The sequence below is a fragment of the Anas acuta genome, chromosome 25, assembly GCF_963932015.1.
Source record: "Anas acuta chromosome 25, bAnaAcu1.1, whole genome shotgun sequence".
In the NCBI taxonomy this organism is placed as follows: domain Eukaryota; kingdom Metazoa; phylum Chordata; class Aves; order Anseriformes; family Anatidae; genus Anas; species Anas acuta.
The window spans coordinates 584,362-605,629 of NC_089003.1; the positions used below are offsets into that span (position 1 = coordinate 584,362).

At 55.7% G+C, this 21,268-nt stretch overlaps 1 protein-coding gene across 5 annotated transcripts in view; it reads left to right on the forward strand.

Annotated features, from left to right (window-relative positions):
* Positions 1–21,268, forward strand: part of SKAP1 (src kinase associated phosphoprotein 1) — a 142,870-nt gene that overhangs the window by 116,761 nt on the left and 4,841 nt on the right. For 3 of the 5 annotated variants that reach the window (XM_068660675.1, XM_068660678.1, XM_068660679.1), the window contains 6 exons: positions 641–724; positions 2,577–2,701; positions 3,452–3,515; positions 4,520–4,675; positions 8,975–9,031; positions 14,347–14,459. In XM_068660675.1, coding sequence (XP_068516776.1) covers positions 641–724; positions 2,577–2,701; positions 3,452–3,515; positions 4,520–4,675; positions 8,975–9,031; positions 14,347–14,459 — 599 coding nt within the window. Of the gene's footprint in view, positions 1–640; positions 725–2,576; positions 2,702–3,451; positions 3,516–4,519; positions 4,676–5,686; positions 6,495–8,974; positions 9,032–14,346; positions 14,460–21,268 lie in introns of those variants that run through there. The other 2 variants (XM_068660677.1, XM_068660676.1) reach the window with 2 other exon arrangements.

Here is a 21,268-nt window from a genome sequence, read left to right on the forward strand (position 1 = left end):
ACAGCCTTTATTCACTTTTGTAGATCATCAAACTCCACAAAGATTAAAACCCAGAAATTGCATTAAGCAGCAGCCTAGTCCTCTAAGGCAAGATGTGCCCTTCTAACAAGCAATACCTAATGAGGATAAAATCCCGGTGAAGACAAGGTAGTTCGTAGCATCACACACATTAGCAAGTTGAGATAAGGATTGTGAGTCAGCCTCAGGTTTATCTTGATTTTACTGACTCTTGTGAAAGCTACAAATTATTTCCTCATCAGTCAGATTTTATCTTGATTTATTTACTGTATGACAGGTGGGATGAGGTAAGAACAACCCTTTTTTCCTCATGATCACCAGCTGAGGTGCATAACTGTTCCTTTGCATGTTGTAGCTTGCTTCAATTACAACATAAAAGACAGTTGCTTAAGCCTCAATTAGAGAGGTTTCACCCCAAAGCTGTGTTTTCTCCAGCCCACTAGGACTGGCTTGCTCTCCTTTACTTAGCTGAGGTTTTGTATCTAAATTTGGTGCCAGAAATCTGCGGGATTTTGTTGGAATTAAGAAAATCTTTACCTGCCGGCGTGTTCATCTAGAGAAGCATTCAACAACAGAGCAGGACTTCATGTTTTTTATTCCCTTGTTGTCTTTTTCTTTCTAGACCATAGCTTTTTTGGATCAGAGTGGCAGAAGCGGTGGTGTGTCCTCAACAAAAGGACCTTTTTCTACTATGCCAATGAGAAAAGTAAGTGATGAGACATCCACCCCTGGTCTCCAAACTGTGGACAGGGCTGGGAAGGAGAAGGGGAGAGCCCTTGCTAAAGGGCAGGCTAGGACCTGACAAGAGAAAAGCATAGACAGTGGGCTGTTTCCTTACCTTCAGCTGCTGGGGTTTTAGGTATGAATTTGGCTGAAGTAATTTCAATTCAGTCATTTCTTACCAGGACAATGCACGATGCTGCCTGGAAATGCCCTGCTTTGGGAGGGGGCAGCCTTACAGGCACCTGGTCCCCAGGAGCCCCCTGGGACAGTGTGTCACAAAGGAAAATTATTAGGCAATTAGTGTAAAAATGAGCAAACATACCTTTAGTGCTCATTTCAAGTGAAGCCGAGATGTTGGCTGCAATTTCCAAAAGCACTTAAGGGATCTGGATGTCATCTCATCTTGCTCCTGCTGAACCCCCAATTTCTTTTCTTAGACATATGATAAATAAGAGGAAGGCAGTAATTCCCTATCAAGGGATAACATGTAGGTTCTCATAGAAAGGTGTATCTCAGCTTTTTAACCCTCAAATCTTTATAGGTAGAGAACAAGAGAAAGACAGGAACAGAGCAGCGTGTAAATAAAATGACACACCAAGTTTTCGATTAGCCATCAGCTGGGCTTCAGCCCCCTAAGTGACTGTATATAATCCACGTGTCAGTGTGTATAAATATTTTGCAGTCATGCTCCATCAGGTACATATAAACAGACAGCTAATATCTCCAACGGAGTTTGGCGTGATGAAATATATGGCCTTCCTTACTCTGTTCCACCCATCCAGAAACTCAGCAGGTTAACTGCTTACAGAGCACACGGGTACAGCCTTGGCTCTCAATGACCAGTCTGCAGCTAGGGCACAAGCAAACTCCAGTGGCTCCTAGGGATGAAGCTGGGTCTCTCTCCTCCTTCTACAGCTTTTGAGGATCTTGAGTACTTTTTCATGAAGGTTTGCAAAGAAGCTTCCTATCAGCCAGTGTGGCTGAGGTGCATGCAGGGGTATGAGTTGCTTGGAAATTTTGAGCAAGATATTAGCAGAGGCAGGCACTGAAGGTAAGAGCTGATATTCTGTTGTTTCTGTGGGAGGCAGGCAGTTGTCAGCTACCAAATGGTCTCCAGAAGGTAACAGAGTAAAGCAAACCTGTTACGGGTGGTCTGGAATCATTTTATAGGGCTTGCCTTTGTCTCTGGAAGTTTCTGTGGGTGATCAGCAAATCAAAAAAAAAAAAAAAAAAGGTTAAGAGGAACTGGCTGAGCCACTGAGTCATACTCCCACACTTAGTCAAGAAGATTGATAAGGAAATAATGAGCTGGGTATCCAGCTGGGGTAAATAAAAGCGCCTCAGATGACAGCAGTGAAGTTCCCTCTCTCCACCCTGGCTGACAGGGGCCGTGAGCGCGCATCCACAGGATCCATAGGCCAATTCTCAAAGGCCCCGCTAAGCATTTCTTTCTGTATGCCAGCCCGCTAATCCCTTACCAGTGGAAGAATTGTTGCTATCGTATTTCCCCAAGTACACAGTGGTCTCTGCTTCATTATGAGCAGCTCATCTCGAGCAACCTTGTGACCCTGGCAACCTTTCAGTGGCTGTTCACAATCTCTTGAGGCTTACAGTGACATCCTCTTTACTGTGTCTTTGTGAAGACCTTATAATGTTCTCTTTGGGTTTTCTGCGGGCAGAGATGCTTAGATTGAGTCTTTCTTTGGCATTTCCCCTTGAAACACGGTGTGCTTTGGCCTCCCTGTGTGGGCAACAGACGTCTTCCGCACCCAGTAGTGCTGCAGGTTTGATAAAAAGTTACAGACCCAAGAGTAATCGCATTTCTCTTCTTCCAGGCAAGCAACCTAAAGGCACCTTCTCCATTGAGCAATATAGTGCCCGGCTGGCTTTCCATCTCCGCAAGGACTCTCGCAGAAGATGCTGTTTTGAATTAATCTGCCCTGGCAAACGCACCTATGAGGTAGGAACTGGGAAGAGAAGCGGAGCCTTGGTGCTGGTTGGCCACAAGGCACAGGAGAACGTGCTCCCAGGTCCAGGACACGGGCTGGACCTGAAGGGTCAGGGAGGCTGTGGATCTCCAGACCTCGGTCCCTGGTAAAGCAAACCAAGAAGCACTGCAGAAGGTGTTGATGCTTCTTCTCAGCTGGTCCCTCAACATGGACCTTCCCTTGGCACAAGAGTGACCCTGGGCTCTCCTTGCACTTGAAAATCACAAGAGTTAAGTGAAAACGTGGGTTAGAAGCAGTAGAAGATTGGGTGTGGAAAGCCAATTTTTAAATAAGCAGTTCAGAGCTGTGTTAAATTTAAATCTTCAGTTTGTTGAGCATCCATCAGGGATCCTACAAAACGGTATAATGAAAAACCCGGCCCAATCCACAAAGTGTATATGAGAGCCTTCCAGACCTTCAGGGAGATTTTGGATCTAGAGCCTTTGTTCAGAGTCAGTATAGTATATTCAGCAGGGATTGTGGTTTTCATCTGAATTATTTTAATGAATTAGGCTTGACAGCCTTCCTCTGGGATAGTCTAGCTTTGTTCCGCTTGTATTTCCCTGTTTGGAACAGGGAGATAAAGAAGTGAGATGGTTTTCCCAAAGTCCACAGGGTACAGAATGGCAGATCCAAAAACGAAATCTCTTATTTTAGCTGGAAACCTTTTTCATCTTTGTACATATAAGAAACAGCATGGTAACAGGTGAATCCCTCTCCAGTTCACAGCCCCAAGTCCGGCAGAGGCTGAAGATTGGGTGGATCAGATCCAGTTCCTCATGAAGGGTGAGTCTGGCAGCTTGGCCTGAGCTGGTGTGCCGCATTCCCTGGGGCAGCTCCCTGCAGCAGCATGTGGGCTTGTGCTCAGCCCCAGGACCTTGCTGGAGACACAACAGAGCTGAGAAGGGAATCGAGAATCCTCCTTTCTACTCCTCTGCTGTGAAGTTGTGCAGTCAGTCCCCTCCCCAGCCCTGGGAGTGGAACCCAACCCCTGTTACTCCTCTGCATCTGCTCTTTGCAAAAAGAGAGGTTCTGGGGCTTTGCTCTTTTGAGCAGCCAGTTAAAAAGAGGTGGTTGCTTGGAGCCCATAGGCGTTTGGTTTCACCTCCAGCACTTCTGACTGTTTTTAGAGAACAGTGTCCTGTGATGTCTCAAAAGCTGCAAGTGCTACCAAGTAGGACAAGAAAATTACAGGAATTGCTCCGTGCTGCCATAGATCTGCTGTTCTCTGCTTGGCTGATGAGGGATGGCCCAGCCCCACTGGAGTCATTCCAGTTTGAAAACAGCAAAACTGAAAAGAAACTGCGGTCCTGTATATGGAAACCCTCCAGCAACCATAGACAGCTGCACGATTTCAGACCGAGTGGTGCTTTTCTAGTTTTAAATCATGTTCTTGCAGATCGGTTTTGTTTAATTCATTGTATCAAACCCTGTGATTGCACTTTCTTTCTTTTTTTGTTTTGCTGATGTCAACCTTCTCTGAAATACCCAGGAATGGGGTGAGGCTCAGTTCCTGGAGGCGCTTGAGTTTGGCTGGCTCTCTGGCATTTGCCATCCTTTCTTGGGCTTTTAATTTGTTTTGGCCTGCTCTCAGCTTCCACCCCATTTTCTTGACACAAGATGCTCACGGGCTGAGGGTGGGGACGGTTCACCCTCTGCAAGGTCCGTAGTGAGCGCCAAGTATCGTTGCACAGGCTTTGTTACTTGATTTCAACTCACTGAAAATCCCAGCAACCTGCTTGGCAAAGTTTACTCTTTTTCACCATGCTTTTGCTCTCTGCTTCCTGCAGACTTGAGCTCCCTCACTATCCCATACGACGAGGAGGACGAGGAAGAGCTCTACAATGACGTGGACAGTTCTGACTCGGTGACCACAGCATCCCACAACACTACCCTGAATCCGGATGATGGGATGGAAGAGGATGACGTCTATGAGGTTTTTCCAGGTATGCAACCACCTAAGGTTAAAACTCGAGCCATGCCCTAGCTTTAACCCTGCAAATGTGGCAGGAAAGCATGGCCTAACACATTGATGGGAATGAACATCTCAGGCTCTGCTGAGTTTAATAAGCCTGTAACTCAGAGATGCTGCCCTGTTTCTTTGTTCAGACTGGTTGATGGACTGCGAGAGCCTTTCTGTTTTGGTGAGGTGGGGGCTTTGTAAATTCAAGTGAGGCAGCTTTTAGAGGTTGTGCTCCATTCAGCTCCAGTAATATTAGGTTTGGTGAGAGTGGAATCTCTGGGCTGTGTTACCTGGAAAATCAGAGTTAGATGATGAAAATGCTCCCTTCTGGGCATGCAGTCATGGCTGTAACGCGATTACTGGCCTTCCAAGTGATGATAAAATAACTGCATTAAAGACTAGTGCTTGTTCCCTAACAGTGCAGGAGGCCTGGAGGTAGCAGGGCAGTGGCTGTCAGTTAAAGGAGCCAGAAGCAATCTTCCTGGCACAGAACCAAACAGCCTGAAAGGGTGACATGGTCTGCAACGTTTCTTACAGCAGAAATCACAGTGTGACATGCCCCAGGGCACCGGAGCCTTACTCAGACACACGTGCTGTGTTCTGCCGCTGCTGAGGTTGGGACTGCCCAACCCTGCACCCCATCCCCTCGAGCAGGGCCCCTTGGTGTCTGCATTCAGACACGCAAAATAGATCCTTGTTTCTTCTTATTTATTTCAGAACTTTATATTCATAGTGATTAAAAAATATATTAAATGCACCAGAAATTTTTATGGTGCCCAAGATCTTTGTCGTGCTATTGCTGCCGGAGGAAATCTCTGCTCAGCGGTTTCCAAGTGGCATCCAGACAGCTGCCGGGAGCGGAGCTGAGGCTCCAGGGCCCCAGGCTGCCAGCACAACGCTGGGTACAGCCTTAGCTTCTGTCCGTCTCTTGTCTCTCCTTCTTACCTCTGTTTACATCGTCGACTCTTTGGGCAGCAGCTGCTTCTTCCTCCAGGCACACCTGCGGTGGTCCCTGAGCTCAGCGGGAGCCTCTGCTCCGCGGTCCCTAGGCGGGTGCGTGGGAAGTGCTGACAAACTGTCAGGCCAGGGGCTTTCAGTGTCCCCGGCTGCTTTGGCAGCTGCGTCCAGCTCCTCGCTGCTGCCACCACCCACGGGGCAGGTACCAGATGTGAGATTTGTTCCACGTGTGATCCTGGAGTGATCCTGGAGTGAGCTTGTGTGGAGTTGCCCTAGGGACAGACCCTTTCGTTGCCCCTGCTCTGGGATGCAGTGTGTCAAAAGCTGCAAATCCGCTGCGGGAACGCTCTGTGGCCTTCAAACGTGTCTGAATGCCCTCCCCTGGGTGTGGGGCGTTGGGACCCTTCACACCCCTAGCGCCCATAAGCGTGGGAGGGCATCCCTGTCCAGCTGGGGTCTCCTCTGGCCCTGCTGCCTCCCTTGTGTCCCGAGTGAAAATAGAGAGAAAGAGGAGAGAAAGAAGGGGGGGGGAGATGAAGAGATAATTTCCTCAGCAAGTCATCGTCGTTAATGAAGTTTTACAAAAACAGATACAACCAAGGAAAAATAAAATTTCACAGGTGATAAATTTTTCCAATTTCCCTGGCAGAATTCGATAGGATTGTTAAATTAAGAGTGAAGGTGTCTGTTAGGAAGCAACGAGCAGTGATGGGTAATTTTATAGAGTGGAAAATTGAATCAAATTGCTACATTAAAACACAGCTCCTCTGAGAATCTGCCCAACGCCCAGGCTGCTCCAGCGCAGCAGTGGGGCACGCGGCCCACCGGCTCCCTGGCCATGCCCAGGGCTGGGGCTGGGGTCTGCAGGGGGGCCCTGGACCCCAGTGGGGGTGCCAAGGGGGGGCTGCAGGATTGTGCTGCCCTGGTAATGGTAAAGGCATCTTCCCAGGGGTGGTGGGGCTGGGGCCGTGATGCTCTGCACAAGGAGGCAGCATGGGGGCAGAAGCGCAGGGCCCAGGAGGCACATTTTTCAGCATTTCCCTCTAATTCGTCACTATAAAATTCTGATGGTGACCGAGGTATCTGGCCCGGGCCCTGGTAGGGCAGGGCTTTGCTTCCAGATGATTCAGAAGAGCACCTGGCAGCAACAGGCAGAAGGGCAGCCATGTGGAGGGGGGCTCCTCGCGTCCCCCCAGGCTGCATCCACTGCCTGCACAGTGCGAAATCTGTGAGGATGTGGCCAGGGGCCAGCGAGCCACAGCACAGCCCACGCTGCAGATGCGGCTCAGAGGATGCCCGGGTTGGTGCCTTTGCTGTGGCCGTCCTGAGCAGCTGCCAGGCTCCTGCTCCTGGCAGCTCCTGCGGGCAGGGAGAGGCTGCGGCTGCCCCCCTGCAGCGCTGCCGGAGGAGATGGGCTGCAGGAGGGGGAATGGAGCTGCTGTCAGCCGGGGGGAAGCCACACCAGGGAGCTGCCTCCCCACCACGTTTTCCTGAGAAAAATCCCATGCGAATTTCCTTCCTTCCTTCCTCAAAGCCTCCATCCATCATAGCCCTTGCAGCCCATCGGCCTCCAAGAGCCGCACGGAGCCTGTGCTCCCTGGGGCAGCCAGTGTGGGACCAGGCACAGCCCGGGGGCTCCTCCAAGCACCTTTAGCAAGAGGCACAGCGCGAATCGTCAGCAGGGCAGGGGCTTCCTAAGGGAGGGGAAACGGGGGCACGGGGGTCTGGGAGGAGGTTTCCTGAGGACAGCCCAGCTCCGGGGATGGGAGCAGAGCCTGCAGGAAGCAGCACGGCCACAAGCCAGAGGCGTGTGAGGAGCACGGCCGGGAGCTGGGGTGGCCGCGGGTGCTCGGCTGAGCCCAGGAGCAGTGTGGGCGCGCTGTGATCACAGCTCCCATCCCACGCCTGGGGGACGTGGCCCCCATGGCCCCATCCCCTGGGGGCTGCTGGTTTGCCCCACCTGGGGGTGGCTTTGGGGTCTCTGTGGCAGGGCACAGGACTGGGTGTGACTGACCCCCAGTTCATGCCGAGACCGGATCAGGGGCTGGGGGCCCTTGGTTAAAGTTCAAAGGAATCCAGATGTGGGGCTTCGGGGAGCATGCATGGGAATGATGGAGGCAGAGCGCTGCTGCAGATGCATTTACATTCTCCTTTACAAATGCAAAGAGCAGGCAAAAGCCACTTTCAATAATTTATTTTAAAATCAATGCTAATGAGGTTCTGTCTCGTCAGTGGCCGAGTTTTACAATAAAGTCTGATTTATTTAGAAAAGATCTTTGGTGCCGCTTCCCGTCTAATGGGGGAGCAGTCGCAGTGACCCTCCAACTCGGGATCCAATTTGTAATTCACAGCGGAGGCCTGACCTGGTTTGCATTGATCAGGGCCGGGCGGGGGAGACGGCTGGGGCAGGGCCGGGGCTGGGACCGTGCCCTCAGCAAGTGCCCAGCGGCAGCACTTGGCCCGCTGCCACCTCGCCTGCTGCCACTTGGCCCGGTGCCTCCCGGTCACCTTGCAGGGGATCAGCAGGAGGCCACCCGGGGGCTCCCGGCGGCTCTGCCCCACGGTGAGTGAGCCCTGGCCCTGCGGCCGGCCCCAGCCTTGGCATCGTGGCTGCAGGAGGAGGCCCGGGCCGCGGGCGCTGCGCACCCGACTCGAGCTGCGCCCAGCTCGGGCTGGGGTCGTTGTGGCCTGGTGTTAATTCGCCTTTAAACCTGCGCACAGATGCTCGCTGCTGGCAGTAACCGGCCGTTTCCCCATGGCTTCCCCGTGACCTGCAGCCTCCCTGTCCTTGCTCACACTTAAACTTTTCCATGGTATCATTTCTTGGTATTTTCTTGGGCTCTCTTTCCTAATCTCCCACAGCTGTGCCAGTGCCTCTGCTCTTCGCTGCCCGGGGTCCCTTCTCCTCTGTAATTTCTGCTTCTGTCCACGATCCTTCCGTGCGTTTCTGTCCTGGCATTTCTCCTCAGCATCTCGTTTTCCCGAGGCTGCAAGTTCTGCACAGGAAGCATCTCTTCCTATAGGGCACTTGGCAAAGTGCTACATAAATTTATGAGGCTATAATAAGTGATTTGTTTTTACCAGTGTTAACAACAATTTATATTTTTATGCAGCATGTTTTAAAATATTATCTGTGACTTCCTCCCTTCCACTCTTCACAATTAAGCCGGGAATTTATTATTCTGACAGTCGGATGCTCTCACAGCCCAAGCCCGCTCCTGCCTGCGGGGTTAGTGCAGCAGTAGCGATGGCCTGGCACCATTATGTCTCACGCAGTAACGCTCACAGCCTTTTCACTGGCTTCTCTGCTCTGTTTCCCCCCCAGAGAAGGAGCCGTCCATCCCAGAGGACAGCGAGGATGCCGGGAGCGGACAGAGAAATGGTGAGAGCCCGCCCCGTGTTGGCCACCCCAAGGGACCCAAGGGTGGCGGCGGTCGGGGGATCCAGGGTGCAGGCACTGGTGGACGAGGGCACAGCCGAGGGGCCGGGGAGAGGAGCCAGGGCAGGAACAACAGGAGGCTGAGCAGGACGTGAGTCAGGGCCGGTGGCCCAGAGGAAGCCGCCACAGGGAGGGCTCCGGGTGCGGGAAGCCGGACGGACACCGCCACCACCCCAGGAACCAGGGCCGCCTGCCCAGCCGCACGGAGCGGGCGGCCCAGGAGCCTCCCCGTGCTCGCCAGGGCCCCCGCCCCTGCTTTTTCCTTAAGGACCCGCACTGTGGGACAGGAGCGGAAGGTCTGTTTCCTCCCCAGTCCCACCTGCTTCGCTTTTCCATCTCTGCTTCCGCCCCGGCGCAGGAAAGCAGCGCTGGTGTCCAAGCAGCCGGGGCTGGGCTGGCCGGGGGGATTCCTGCTGCCTCCCGCGCCCCAGGGAGCTCGGCCCGGCCAGGGGAGCTCAGAGGGGACACGCTCAGCTGGGGGGTGCCCGCCTGGCTGGGGGCCCAGGGGGGCAAGTCAGGAGTCCTGGGTGTTGGGTGGTGGAGGCCGGAGGGGCTCAGTGGTGGCCGCTGCGGGTGGCAGGTGCCTAAATCAGGTGCATGTGGGGTTGTGCTCCCCTGAACGCGTGCACACGGGCACACGAGTGCCCCAGGCATTGCTCAGCTGGTTGCTCCCCCAGACTGTGCCCGTCTGTCCCAGAGCCCCTGTGCCCAACTCCCCTGATGGTTCTGGTTAGCCTGATGGACACTTCCCCTCAGCCAGCGTCAAACACCTTGGACGTGCCTTGGGTAGTGCCCCCAGGAGGGCACCGAAACGTTGGTGGCACTGGGCCCGCAGGGTGGAGTCCCAGCTGTCCCCAGCACCAGGGCAAGTCAGCATTTCTGCACCCCTCGTGGTCTCGCAGTGCTTGTTTCCCACCCGAGCCCTCCCCACATGATGACTTATTTGGCCACTGGAGCATGTGGCAGCTACAGCAGGTACGAGTGCCCAGAGCTCGGAAAAAAGACATCCTGATCCTCACAAACCGTACCGTGGTCGTCACGCGGGGCTGCACAGCCATCCCTGGAGACTCCTCGGCACGGGCTAAGGAAAGCAGAAGGAGCTGGGACACGCACACACACACACGCATTTTTCTTTGCCTTCCACGAGTGTTCCCAGTGTTTAAACGTCCAAACAACCCTGGGCAGAGAAGCAGCCCCCGTGCCCCCTGGATGGGGCTGGAGGCTCGCAGGAGCAGAGCGCAGCTCCGCGGCCCCCCGGTGCCAGAGGTGTCGTGGGGAGCAGCACCCCAAGGCCACCCTGGGGATGTTGGCTTTCGCCTGTCACAGTCCTGCCAGGCATTTTAATGCCCTGCTCATACTCATTAGCATCTTCCTGGCAGTTGTAATTTTTGTTAATTGTTATAACTGCTTTAGTTATTAGTGTTGTCATGATTGCTTTAAGTCCTGTGTCTGTTTTTATGCTAAATGATATGTTAGACTCTTGCCTCTGAAATGCTGGGCTGCATTTCAAGAGGGAAAGGTTATCACAGCGCCAGGAACCCCAGCCCTCGTGCCTTTTGCCTCGGTAATTTGTGTTTCAGTCCAACTGGACAAAGGGTGAGCAAGAGATGACAGGAGTCCTTGAGCAGCACGCCGGGCTGCAGGGAGGGAGCGGGGGGCTGTTTCTTAATTATATCAGGCGGCCAAAGTGCCAGATGAGCATTTGGCTAATGGAAAACTATTGTTTCTAATTTCTAAGAACCACAAGGATGCCACGAGGCTGGAGCAGCCCTGGAAATCCCGCGGAGAGCTGCAGGCTGCTCCAGCCAAGACACCCGTTCGCTCTGCTCAGCTGCTTAACCCCTGCCTTCTGTGCTGGACGGGCTGCGGGGCTGCTTCTGCAGCACAACCTTACCAGCCACATCCAAACAGCACGCATCCTGTCCGCAGAAAAATAACAGGAGGCCGGGAGCCTGCCTCCTTACGCAGTCCCTGAGCATGGCGGGAGGTTTCACCGAGCACAAGCACAGCAGCGAAAACCGACGGCTGTCACTAGGTTTCAGCATCAACAGGCTTCTGAAACAACGAGCCCAAAGCAAAGGGCCGGGGGCAGAGCGCCTCCCCCACGGCCCTGCCTTGGGCTGCCCGGGCTGCAGAAGAAAATGAGGCAGTTGTCACGTTCGGCTGGTTTTCTTAATGACCCCAAGGCCCATAAATGTGGGAGCAGGCTCTTGTCCCACTTACATCAGTGTAAATCAGTCACACTGAAATCAGTCTCTGCCCTGGGTGCAGGTTCAGGTATCGAGCCAGGGCACCTGGGACGTCCACCGTCCCACGAGGAGGCTGCAGAGCGATGTTCTCCCTTGCCTGGCCTTATCTTCAAGTGCTGAAACGGCAGCCAGGATCCCTGCTCTGCAAATGGTCTTAATTTTAGCAAGATATTTTCAACAGCTTGCACAAACATCGTGCTTATGAAACTGTGGCGAGGGATTAAACGCAGAGCCTGGCTGTGCTCTCACTGCGAGGCATCTTCAGCTGATGCAATTAATTCTGACCTTTTGAAGGTAGCATTGGTGGGAGGGGTGAGGCCTTCCATCCAACCAGCTGATGTTATGGGAAAAATAAACTTGAGGGAGCACAAAGCTTTCTGCTGATGGGGAAGTTTTCTCCCTTTGTACTCGGGGAGTTGCACGTCCAGGATCCTGGGCACAGCTTCCGTGAAACCTCTGCTGCCAGCACCTTCTCTTTTCTCCACTCCTTGCTGACAGGGTGGCAAGATGCCTCCAAGTTCTTCTCGTCCCTATAAAAAGCAGGAAAAGCAAATGCAGGATGGGAAGCTGAGACAAGCTGCTTGCAGCATCCCCGCAGCATCCGCCCTGCACAAGGGTAAGGTGGCCCCGGGCAGCGCTGAGGGGAACGAGCCCCTTCATCTCCAGAGACCTCTTGTAGGAAGATTTTCTGTGTTAACCCAGAACCCCTTCCCCTCCCAGCACGTCAGTGACACAGAGCATAACTGTGAAAGGAGCGCAGGCTGACGGGATGGCAGTGTGTGAAGCCCTCTGCCAGCTAACCGTAATGCTCTGTAGCAGTACAGGGTTTTTAGTTAGCCCCTGAGCAGCCTTCCCCCAGAGTCCAGCCCTCCCATTTCGGTGCTTTGCATCCTTCCCTCTCCTCCGGTCCTCGGCAGGTGACCGTGGCTCACGGGGGACCCAGCAGGTCGGTGCCAGGCGCCGTTTCCCCCTGCTGGGTTGTGCTCTGCGTCCCGCTGTTGTCCTCACATCCTCCTGCAAGAACCTTTCCTGGTGGTTACACAATTCACTGGCTGCTACCAGAACTGCTGCTTGCTTTGTCCTCTTGCTCCGTGCCTGCACACCCTGATATTTCCTTTGCCTGCAGTTCATAACCTCTGGTTCCTGCACTTTGTACAAGCTTAAATAACTCAACAGCTCCTACTCCTTCTATTCCCTTCACAATCTTTTCCTCACCACTGCGTGCTCCCCCTTTAATACTTTCCAAAGGATGCAGACCTACTTTTTTTTTTTCCCAGCCTTTCTATTTAAGTTCCCCAAGTCCCTGAGTCATTCCAGTTGCTCCCTGCTGTACCATTATCCATCTCTGTAATGTCCTTTTTCATATTTAGGTGATCAAATCCGGGCACAGTACTCCAGATGCACCCTTATCACTCAGTCCCTTATACCATATTAGAAACATTTCCTCCAACATGTGCTCGATATTTTCTATTTATGCTTTCTGGGCTTGGTTCAGTCGCATGGCAGAGCAGCACAGTCCGTTGGTACAGCCCTGGTGCTCGACTCTCCCCCTGCAGAATGTGGTTTTATTGGGTTTAATTGTCCCTGGGGGCATCATCGCAGCGGTGTCCTGTCGTGACATCGGGAGTCACCCTCAGTTTGGTGCTGCACCACCAGAACAGTCTCCTGACTGAAACCTTCGGTCCAGGTGCATGTTTTAACGGTTGTTTTGTGTGCTTGAAAGCTGCGAATCTGTTTTTTGGGTGTTTTTGTGATGCTTTGGGTATGCTGGGACGAGTTGTGTCCCCAGCCTGCAAAATGGACGGAGCAGCATCTCCGTCAGCCACGGGGCTCTTGGAGCGCACGGCATCAGCCGCCTGGTCCCACTGTGCAGCAGGAAGATCTCAGCCCCATGGGGACCCACTTTCCATGGTCTCTGGGCCAGTTTGGGATGGGAAATGGCAAAGATGGCAATGTTTTGGTCTGGAAATGCTGCTGTGACACTTTCCATACAGCCCACGCACACATTTTGCTGAGGGCAGTCCCCAGCCTTGGCACGGAGTTTGCTGGCGGTTTCATCAGCCCAAACCCTCGGCTTCCAGCAAACAAACCATTTGCCTCCCCCTAAAAGGAGGAAAAAATTGAGTTTGCTGGCTGACGTGTTCCCTTCCTTTCTGCAGCACAGCCTGTGGTCACAGCTCCCCGGCTGAGGGCAGGAGCGGAGGCGCAGCCGTCCCCACCCTCAGGCTGCATCGCGCCTGGCGCTCTCGGACCTCCTCTGACCGCCCGGGAGCGAGGGATGGAGGCAGATTTTGCTCCCTGCCCTCCTCCCATCCCTGATCCTGCTCCGGGCAGTCCTGGCTGAGAAGTCAGTGCCGTTTGATTGCTGAGTGGGCCCTGCTCAATCGGCCGAAATCCCCTGCATGGCTTCTTTAATGAATAAACAAACTTGGCTGTCACCTTCCCCCGCAGCACCCTCCCAGAGGCCCCGTGCAAATACCGATGCTAATTAGTGGTATTCCTCTTCCATGCCTCTGGCATGGCCAATAAGCAGCCGTCACTGGGGGGGACACTGCCCGGCTGGTGCCACGCGCCCCCCCCCCAGGGCACGGGCACAGCTTGGAGGGGGCTGGGGGAGGAGGTGAGGGACTCGGAGGGCTTGGTCCACCTGTGGTTTGTAGCCAGCAGCTTTAGTTCGGGTCTCCTGAAGCTGAACCACGTGTCAGTGTGCTCGCACGTTTTTACTTATCATGTTTCTGCATTTATTTATTGACCTGCCATTTTTTCTTGTGGTGTTTTCAGGCCTTTACTTTTCAGCTGAAATGCAAAATAACACCAACGTCTTCCCCCAAAATCTTTTCTTGTCTTCCCCCAAATACCGACCGGCTGCAGCCCCTTTCTCCAGACACTTCACACCATGACCCCAGTATTTCCCCATGCAATCCCCTCTCCCCAGTATTTCCCCATGCAATCCCCTCTCCCCAGCATTTCCCCATGTAATCTCCCTCACCTTTCCGCTTTGCTTCCCAGGAGGCCCCCAGCGAGATTACGCCAATTACTACCAAGGCATGTGGGACTGCAGCGGTGAGCACCCCAACGAGCTCTCCTTCCACCGCGGTGACCTCATCTACATCCTGAGCAAGGTAGGGCCCCGCCAGGACCCCCACGCTTGCCACCATGGGGCTGCGGCTCGGACACAAGCTCCTGAGAGCTGGGGAGGTCGGTGAACAGAGAAAATCGAGGTGCAGGGTTATGTTCAAGTAGTGGAGGGGGCAGCGAGATGCCAGGGTCCAGCTCCCACTTGGGACCCCAGCATCCTGCTCCCCGTTCTGTGCCTTCCCCTTCCCACAGCCAAAGGAGCAGCCAGCTCGTGTCCCCGCTGTCACCCTGGTTTTGCCTGCAGCAGTCAGTGCCGCTCCTGTCCGTGCCTCCTGCATTCACATGTGGCACTCGAAATGCCCCAAAGCAAGATTTTTTTCGCAGTAATGGAGTCTGTGCGTGCTGTTGCTCAGGTATTACAGGGGTAATTGAGTTGCTCAGCCGAGTATGACCAGGGCTCTCTTCGGCAGGCGCACGCAGGTGAATAAATTACCTGTTTGCACTAGCAGGTCCTCAGGGGTGAGAGCAGGGCCACCGGCAGCCATCGGTGCCTGTGACCCTGCCAGCCCCACTCGTCCCCGCAGGGCCCTGCCCTGGCTCCAAGCCGCTCCCCGCCTGATTGCAGTGGCCTCGGCTGGCAGCGGTGAGCGGGGCCAGGGGCACTCTGTGGGAGGCATTTCGCTTCTCACCCTGATCTGGCACGGGCACAGCGATGCAGTGGGGGCTGTGTTATGTGGGTGGTTTTGCAGTGCACCACACAACCCGACTGCACGCTCGGTGCAGCTCTGGCAGCAAGGCGGGAGGAACAACGCCATCAGCCCTGCGCAGAGCAGCCCTCGGCCGAGGTGCCAGCACAGCCGGTGCCTTTGGCTTCCTGCGCTGTGTCCCTGGCTCCAGCCCCCTCTCCAGGGAGGTTTGGCAGCCACGTCTCAGGGCTCAGCATCACCCACGTGCTGAGCATCCTCCGCGGGGTGGCAGGGATGGGGGCACGCTGCAGTTTGCTGGCAGACAGGCGGCCGTTGTGCCCCCGCTGCCCACAGTGGGCACCTGCCTGGGGGAGGCTGAGCAAACCCGAAGCAGGGAAGGGCAGCACATGCAGCGGTGGGTTACAGGTCCTTGGGGATGAAGAGTCTGAGGCTTGCTAAGACCAACACCATGTTTCACAGCTGAGAAAAAGAACAGGATTTAATTTTGCCTCCTGGTGGTAGGCACAGGATGTCACCGTGGTAGAAATGGAGCGGAGGCAGCAGCGTCAGGCCTCCTCTTGGAGGCCTTCTCTGAGCCCTTGAGGCTGGACCCTTGGCACGGGCTCCCAGTGTCCTGCCGGGCACGTCTGTGCCGTGGCGGGGCCGGGACTGCAGCCTGCAGCTCCCCCGGTGGGCCATGAGCCGGGCACCGCTGGTGCCGCAGCAGCCCCGAGCCCGGTGGGGGCCGACCGCCGGCTGCTCGTCCGCCTCCCCGAGCGCAGTGCGGCCCAGCTGACATTTAGGGGTGGGTTTGAAGCCAGCTCCTGTGCATCCCCGTGAAGGCAGCTGCATCTTTGGCATCAGCAGAGAGCGGCTTTTATTCTTGGTGTCACTGTGTCTTTCTGGAAGGCTGAGAATTTCCCATCTGTGGATCTCAAAGCACTTTACAGCGGCATTTACCAACTCTGCCCCCCGCTGCTTTACAGCAGCGAGACGAGGCTGACATGCTCCGGGCCTGAACCCAAAGCCTGGGCTTGTCACCTCGTTTATCCAGGGGGGGTTTGCCAGGAACAGCTGACGGACGTCCCCGGGGTGACCCCCGTTGGCCGCAGCCCCGGCCCCCCCCAGCCCGTCCCGCCGGCGGCCGAGCGGATTCAGCAGATCCCGTCCGGGTGCGTGGGAAGAGCAGCACAGCGCTGCCCCGCCAGCTCGGGGACACAGCTTGGAGTCACGGCAGGGTTTTTGCTCTCTTCAGTGGCTCCAGATTGCGACTCTTGTGCTGGCTTCCTCACACGTAACCGATCGGTCCTGGGAGCTTTTCCCCCGTAAATTACTTTGCGCGACGGATGCTCGCGGCCGCAGCAGAATTGAGGCAGCACAGGGCGAAGGGGGGAGAGGAGGGAGGCGAGCGGAGGGGAAAGGTGTTTGAAAAGCCTGTTCACTCAGCTGCATTTTAATTTCCTTTTCAATCTTGTCCCAATTAATTTCGCAGAATTAATCTCACAGAAGCAAACTCGGCAGCATCGAGGCTGCAGTTTTAGCGGTGCGGTCGCTCTGTCTGAACATGAAATAGTAGCTAATATAAAAATCCATCTGGTGTGTTTGAAACACATGCCGGCTGCTGCTCGGGTCCTGTCTGACATTTCGAGCATCAACAGCGGGGAAAAGTGATTTGGGGGTTAGTGGACAGCAGTAGCTGGCAGCAGCCCAGAGCACTGGCGAGGGGGCTGCGGGCATGGGGTGGGTGGGAGAGGCCGTGATGGAGGGGACCCGTGCCCCAGCCCGGGGACAGGGTGGGTTTGTCCCCGAGGTCCCTCCTTGCAGCGATCCCATTGCTGCCGCGTCCCCCCGGCCTCCGTCCCTTGCCTGGCCACCCGTGCCAGCGTCCGGGAGGCCTTGGCTGGGGGTCAGGGGCCCGCGGCCGTCGAGGGCTTTTCCTTGGCCCCGCTGCAGGGTGAGGGGCGAGCCCCGGGGCGGGGGCTGCCCGCAGCACGGACCCGCAGGAGGAGGGAGCCGGGTGCGGGTGCCGCGGGCCGGTGGCGGCACGGAGCGGGGCCCCCGGGGCAGCTCCGGTGATGCCCCCGCAGCGCCTCGCCGGGCCCTGGGGCTGCCCCGGGGCCGGGGGTGCCGCGGTCCCGTCGAGGGGCTGGCGTGGCGGCCCCTCCGCGGCCCCGTGCCCGGTCCCGGCCGTGCCGCAGCGCCGCCTCCCGCTCGCCTCGAGCCGAGCCCCGACGCCCCGCGGGTCCCGGCGGCTCCCGGCGGCCGGCCCCGAGCGCGGGCGGGTGCTGACACCTAGCGGCACGGCACGGCCGGGAACGGCCGGCGGGGAGCGGGGCGGGGGGGGCGGGGGGGGGGGGCCGGGGGGAGGCCGGCGGCGGGGGGCACGGGGCGGGCGGCCGGGGTCAGCGGGAAGTCAGCGGTCACCCGCCGGTCACACCGGAGCGAGGCCATCGCGCGGCGGCCGGCCCCGCGCCCCCCCGGCGGGAGCCAATCGCCCAGAACGAGCCCCTGGCAGCCTCATTCCTCCCAGGTAATTTGTATAAATGAGGGGACGCCCGGCGCAGGCGAGGACAAAAGGGGGCCGGGGCCGCCGGGGCGCAGCGCGGGGCTCGGAGCCCCCCCCCCGGGGGCCCGGAGCCCCCCCCCCAGGCCTGCGGCCGGTGCCGGCACCTGGTCCCGCTTCGGTGTGGGGGCTTCGGGCGGCCCCCGGCATTTATTTTGCCCTGAAATTCATAATAAATGCGGTTAAAGGCTTCGTCTCTGACAGAGGTAATAATAAATTCACTGCTAAAGACAGTAGTTTAATTCCTTATACCCTCCAATACTGCGCAGAATAAACTATATTCATCACCGAGTAATTTTTTACCACATAAATCTTTAAAACTAACCGTTGTAGGCTGTTGAGGCTGAAATATTGTGAATTTATTAGATATGCCCATGTAGTATTGGATTCAGAGGTTTCCATTCGAATATATTACGGGGGAAATTTGTGTCTTTAAGTGTGACAATGCTTCCATTTTCCAAAGCCACCGTTATAACCAGCAGCTCCTCCAGAGTCAACTCTGCCTTTATGAGACAGAGATTTAGTAACGAGCCCCTCGCTAAGCTGCCGGGGAGGTGCGGGGGTGACATTTGCGGCGGTGCCCTGCTTCGAATGGGTGGCAAAAAAGCGCTTTTGTTTCCAGTGTAACAAATGCCTGGTGATTTCCCAGATTGCTTCGTAAATGGAAGTGGAAATTTCACTTGGGGTTGCGGAGCCAGGAGACACTGAAGTGGGGTGTCGCTGGTAAACCCGTCCCTCCCCGGCCATAACTTTCCCAGGCTGCAGTCGGGTTAGAGATTTCCGTGTTATACCCTGCATACACACACACAAACGTGTGCAGAGGGACGGGTCGGAGCCCTTTTTGTCTGGAGAGTGGTTAATCTGCAGGAGCTGGCACCCAGGCAAAACAGATCACGGAGGCTTCGAAATTGGCACAGATTTGCCAAAATGTGACAAGCCAACACCTCGGCCGTCGTCACAACTTCCTTGCGTATTTTTTTAATATTTTAGCCTGTTGAGCGCCTGTGTTTCAAGTACGCATCCTTGTTTCCTTTGCTAATGTGAAATAGCAGCAGACAGTAGAAATCTTTGTTCGTTAGAGAGAGACGGAGATAATTATAAAACCATCTCCCGGTTCATGAGGCGCGGGTAACATTTAAACCAATTGATGTGGTAACATTTAAAGCAGTTATATTGCAAAATGTCACGTACGGTCTAGTTTCATTAGAGACGAGTTAATAGATGGATGGAACTGAAACTCCCGGTCCTGGGCATAAAACAAAAGTTTCCGTTGCCGTAACTCTGTCTCAGGCTGCGGCGCGTGCCCCAGAAAGGCAGCACCGTGCCCTTCCCCGGGACCAAACCCCGAATGTCTGAAACTTCAGCGCTTCTTCCTCTATGGAGCAGTCACAAATCAATAGTTAAAAATTAAAACCGGGCTATTAACTGCTAACAAAAGCGCCGTGCCCAGAAATCCCACAGCTGGGGATCAGTTGTGCCGAGGAGCCCGGTTCGGAAGATAAGGGGAGCGCACACAATTAACGTGCAGCATCTCCCATTTGCAGCCGGAGACGTGCTGTCCTCCACCCGAGGATGCTCACAAGCCACGAGTGTTTCGTGCTCGCTTCCGCGCTGCCTCTCCTTTTCTCCCTTTTTTTTTTTTTTTTTCCCAAGCTGCTCCATCTGTAAATGAACAAACATCTTGATTTTATAGCCTTTTGCTTTGTAACACTGAGGGATGGAGGGGAGGGGGTAGAAGTAGTGGAATGCCTAAGTAAGACTTTAATTCCAAATTCATTTACGCTATAGCGATGAAGTTGTCACAAACCATAATGCAGTATTTAATTAAAATAACAGAAGTGTATCTAGATATGTCCTGGGGTAGCTATCACCAAATTATAGCCTGTGCTATCCGTATTGTATTTATGAAGCGGCGGTGTCTAAGGTACAGCCGAGCGGATGCGGAACGTTTAAAGCATCCTTCTCGCAAGGGCTGCGAGTTTCTCTCCCTCCTCTCCTTCCTCCCCCTTCCCTGCTGAGCTCTCCGCAGCCCTGGGAGCGTCGCCTTGGGGCCCTGGGGGTGCTGCCGGGCCCGGGTCCTGGCCTCCAGCTCCTGACCCGCGCGGTTGTGGCAGGACCTGGGGCCGGGCTCCCGGTGACCCTGTCCCGGCCCTGGCGGCCCCGCAGCAGCGCCCACCCCTCCGTGGGGGTCCCGGCCCCGCGCCCCTCCCCAGGCCCCGCCACCACTCCTGGGGAGGGATGCCCGGTTCGGGGGCTTGTGTTACCCATCAGCAGCGTGCTGCGGGGGGATGAAGCCGAGACTTCTGTGCCGGCCAGGGCCAGGCTCTGCGCTTGGCACAGAACACGACGGGCCCTCTGCCAGGCCCTGCTGAGCTCCCGGTGCTGCTCCCGGGCCCTGGCCCTGCTGCCAGCCCCCGGCCCCCACCCAGCACGGGTTGTGCATGGCCCCGCTCTGCCGGGGGGGCTGACTGCAGCGACCTTCAGAGGGAGGCGGGCAGGGGGTCCTGTGCGAGGGATTGGGATAAACCCGTCCCGTAGCTGCCCCACACGGCTCCCCCCGTACCCCCGGCACCCCTCGCAGCCTGGGCAGCGGGGAGCGGGCGGCTCCTTGCACACGCGCGTGCACACGCACGGCCGCAGTTCTTGCGAGCCCTCTTCACAGGTCACAGGCAGAGTTTAACTCAGATGGCTGCTAATTTTCATCAGGCGTGAGTGTTCAGGACTTTAAAGGCGAAAATAATTGGCTGCAGAACAAATTTAGGAAATGGAGTGTGCGATAAAGCAAATAAAAATCCCCCCTCCTCGTGGCGGGGAGGAGGAGGAGGAGAGGGGAAGGAATAGGTAGAGGGGAACAGGCCTCAGCTTATTTTACCTCCCTTGCAACTTTGCCATTAAAGTTGCACCTACAGCTAGGAAGTTTGTCCGTGAAAAATGGTCATTTTGTTTCCCCTGCTCAAAGCACGTTATTAAAATGCTAATTTAAAAGAAAAAGGAGTTAAATATCTAGCAATGGTGCAGTCTAATTGCAGCCATAATGAGCTCTCTAAATGTGAGTGCCCCTGACACACAGAGAGCATAAACAGCCAGCAAACACATCATTAGTGCTCACGTTCATTTATTCTGGCGACCTGACGATGACCCCGCGAGGGTCGGAAGGAGCAGGTGGATCCGGCTGCGCGCCCCGCGGGACGCAGGAAATGAAGCCGGGGCCGCTGCCATGGCAACGCCGGGCGGGCACCGCTGCCAGCGGGGCGGGACTGGGACTGGGATGGGATGGGACTGGGATGGGATTGGGATGGGATTTGGGATGGGATTTGGGATGGGGATGGGGACTGGGATAGGATGAGATTGGGATGGGATTGGGATAGGATGAGGACTGGGATGGGGACTGGGATGGGATTGGGATGGGATTGGGGACTGGGATGGGGTGGGATGGGGTGGGATGGGGTGGGATGGGATGGGATGGGATGGGATGGGATGGGATGGGATGGGATGGGCCACCCCGCCCTGCCCCGTCCCGTCCCCTGCTGCCCCCCCTCCGGGCTCACGCGGGCACCTGCTGGCAGCAGGAGGGGGCTCTCAGGAGAGGAGCGAGGCAGCCGAA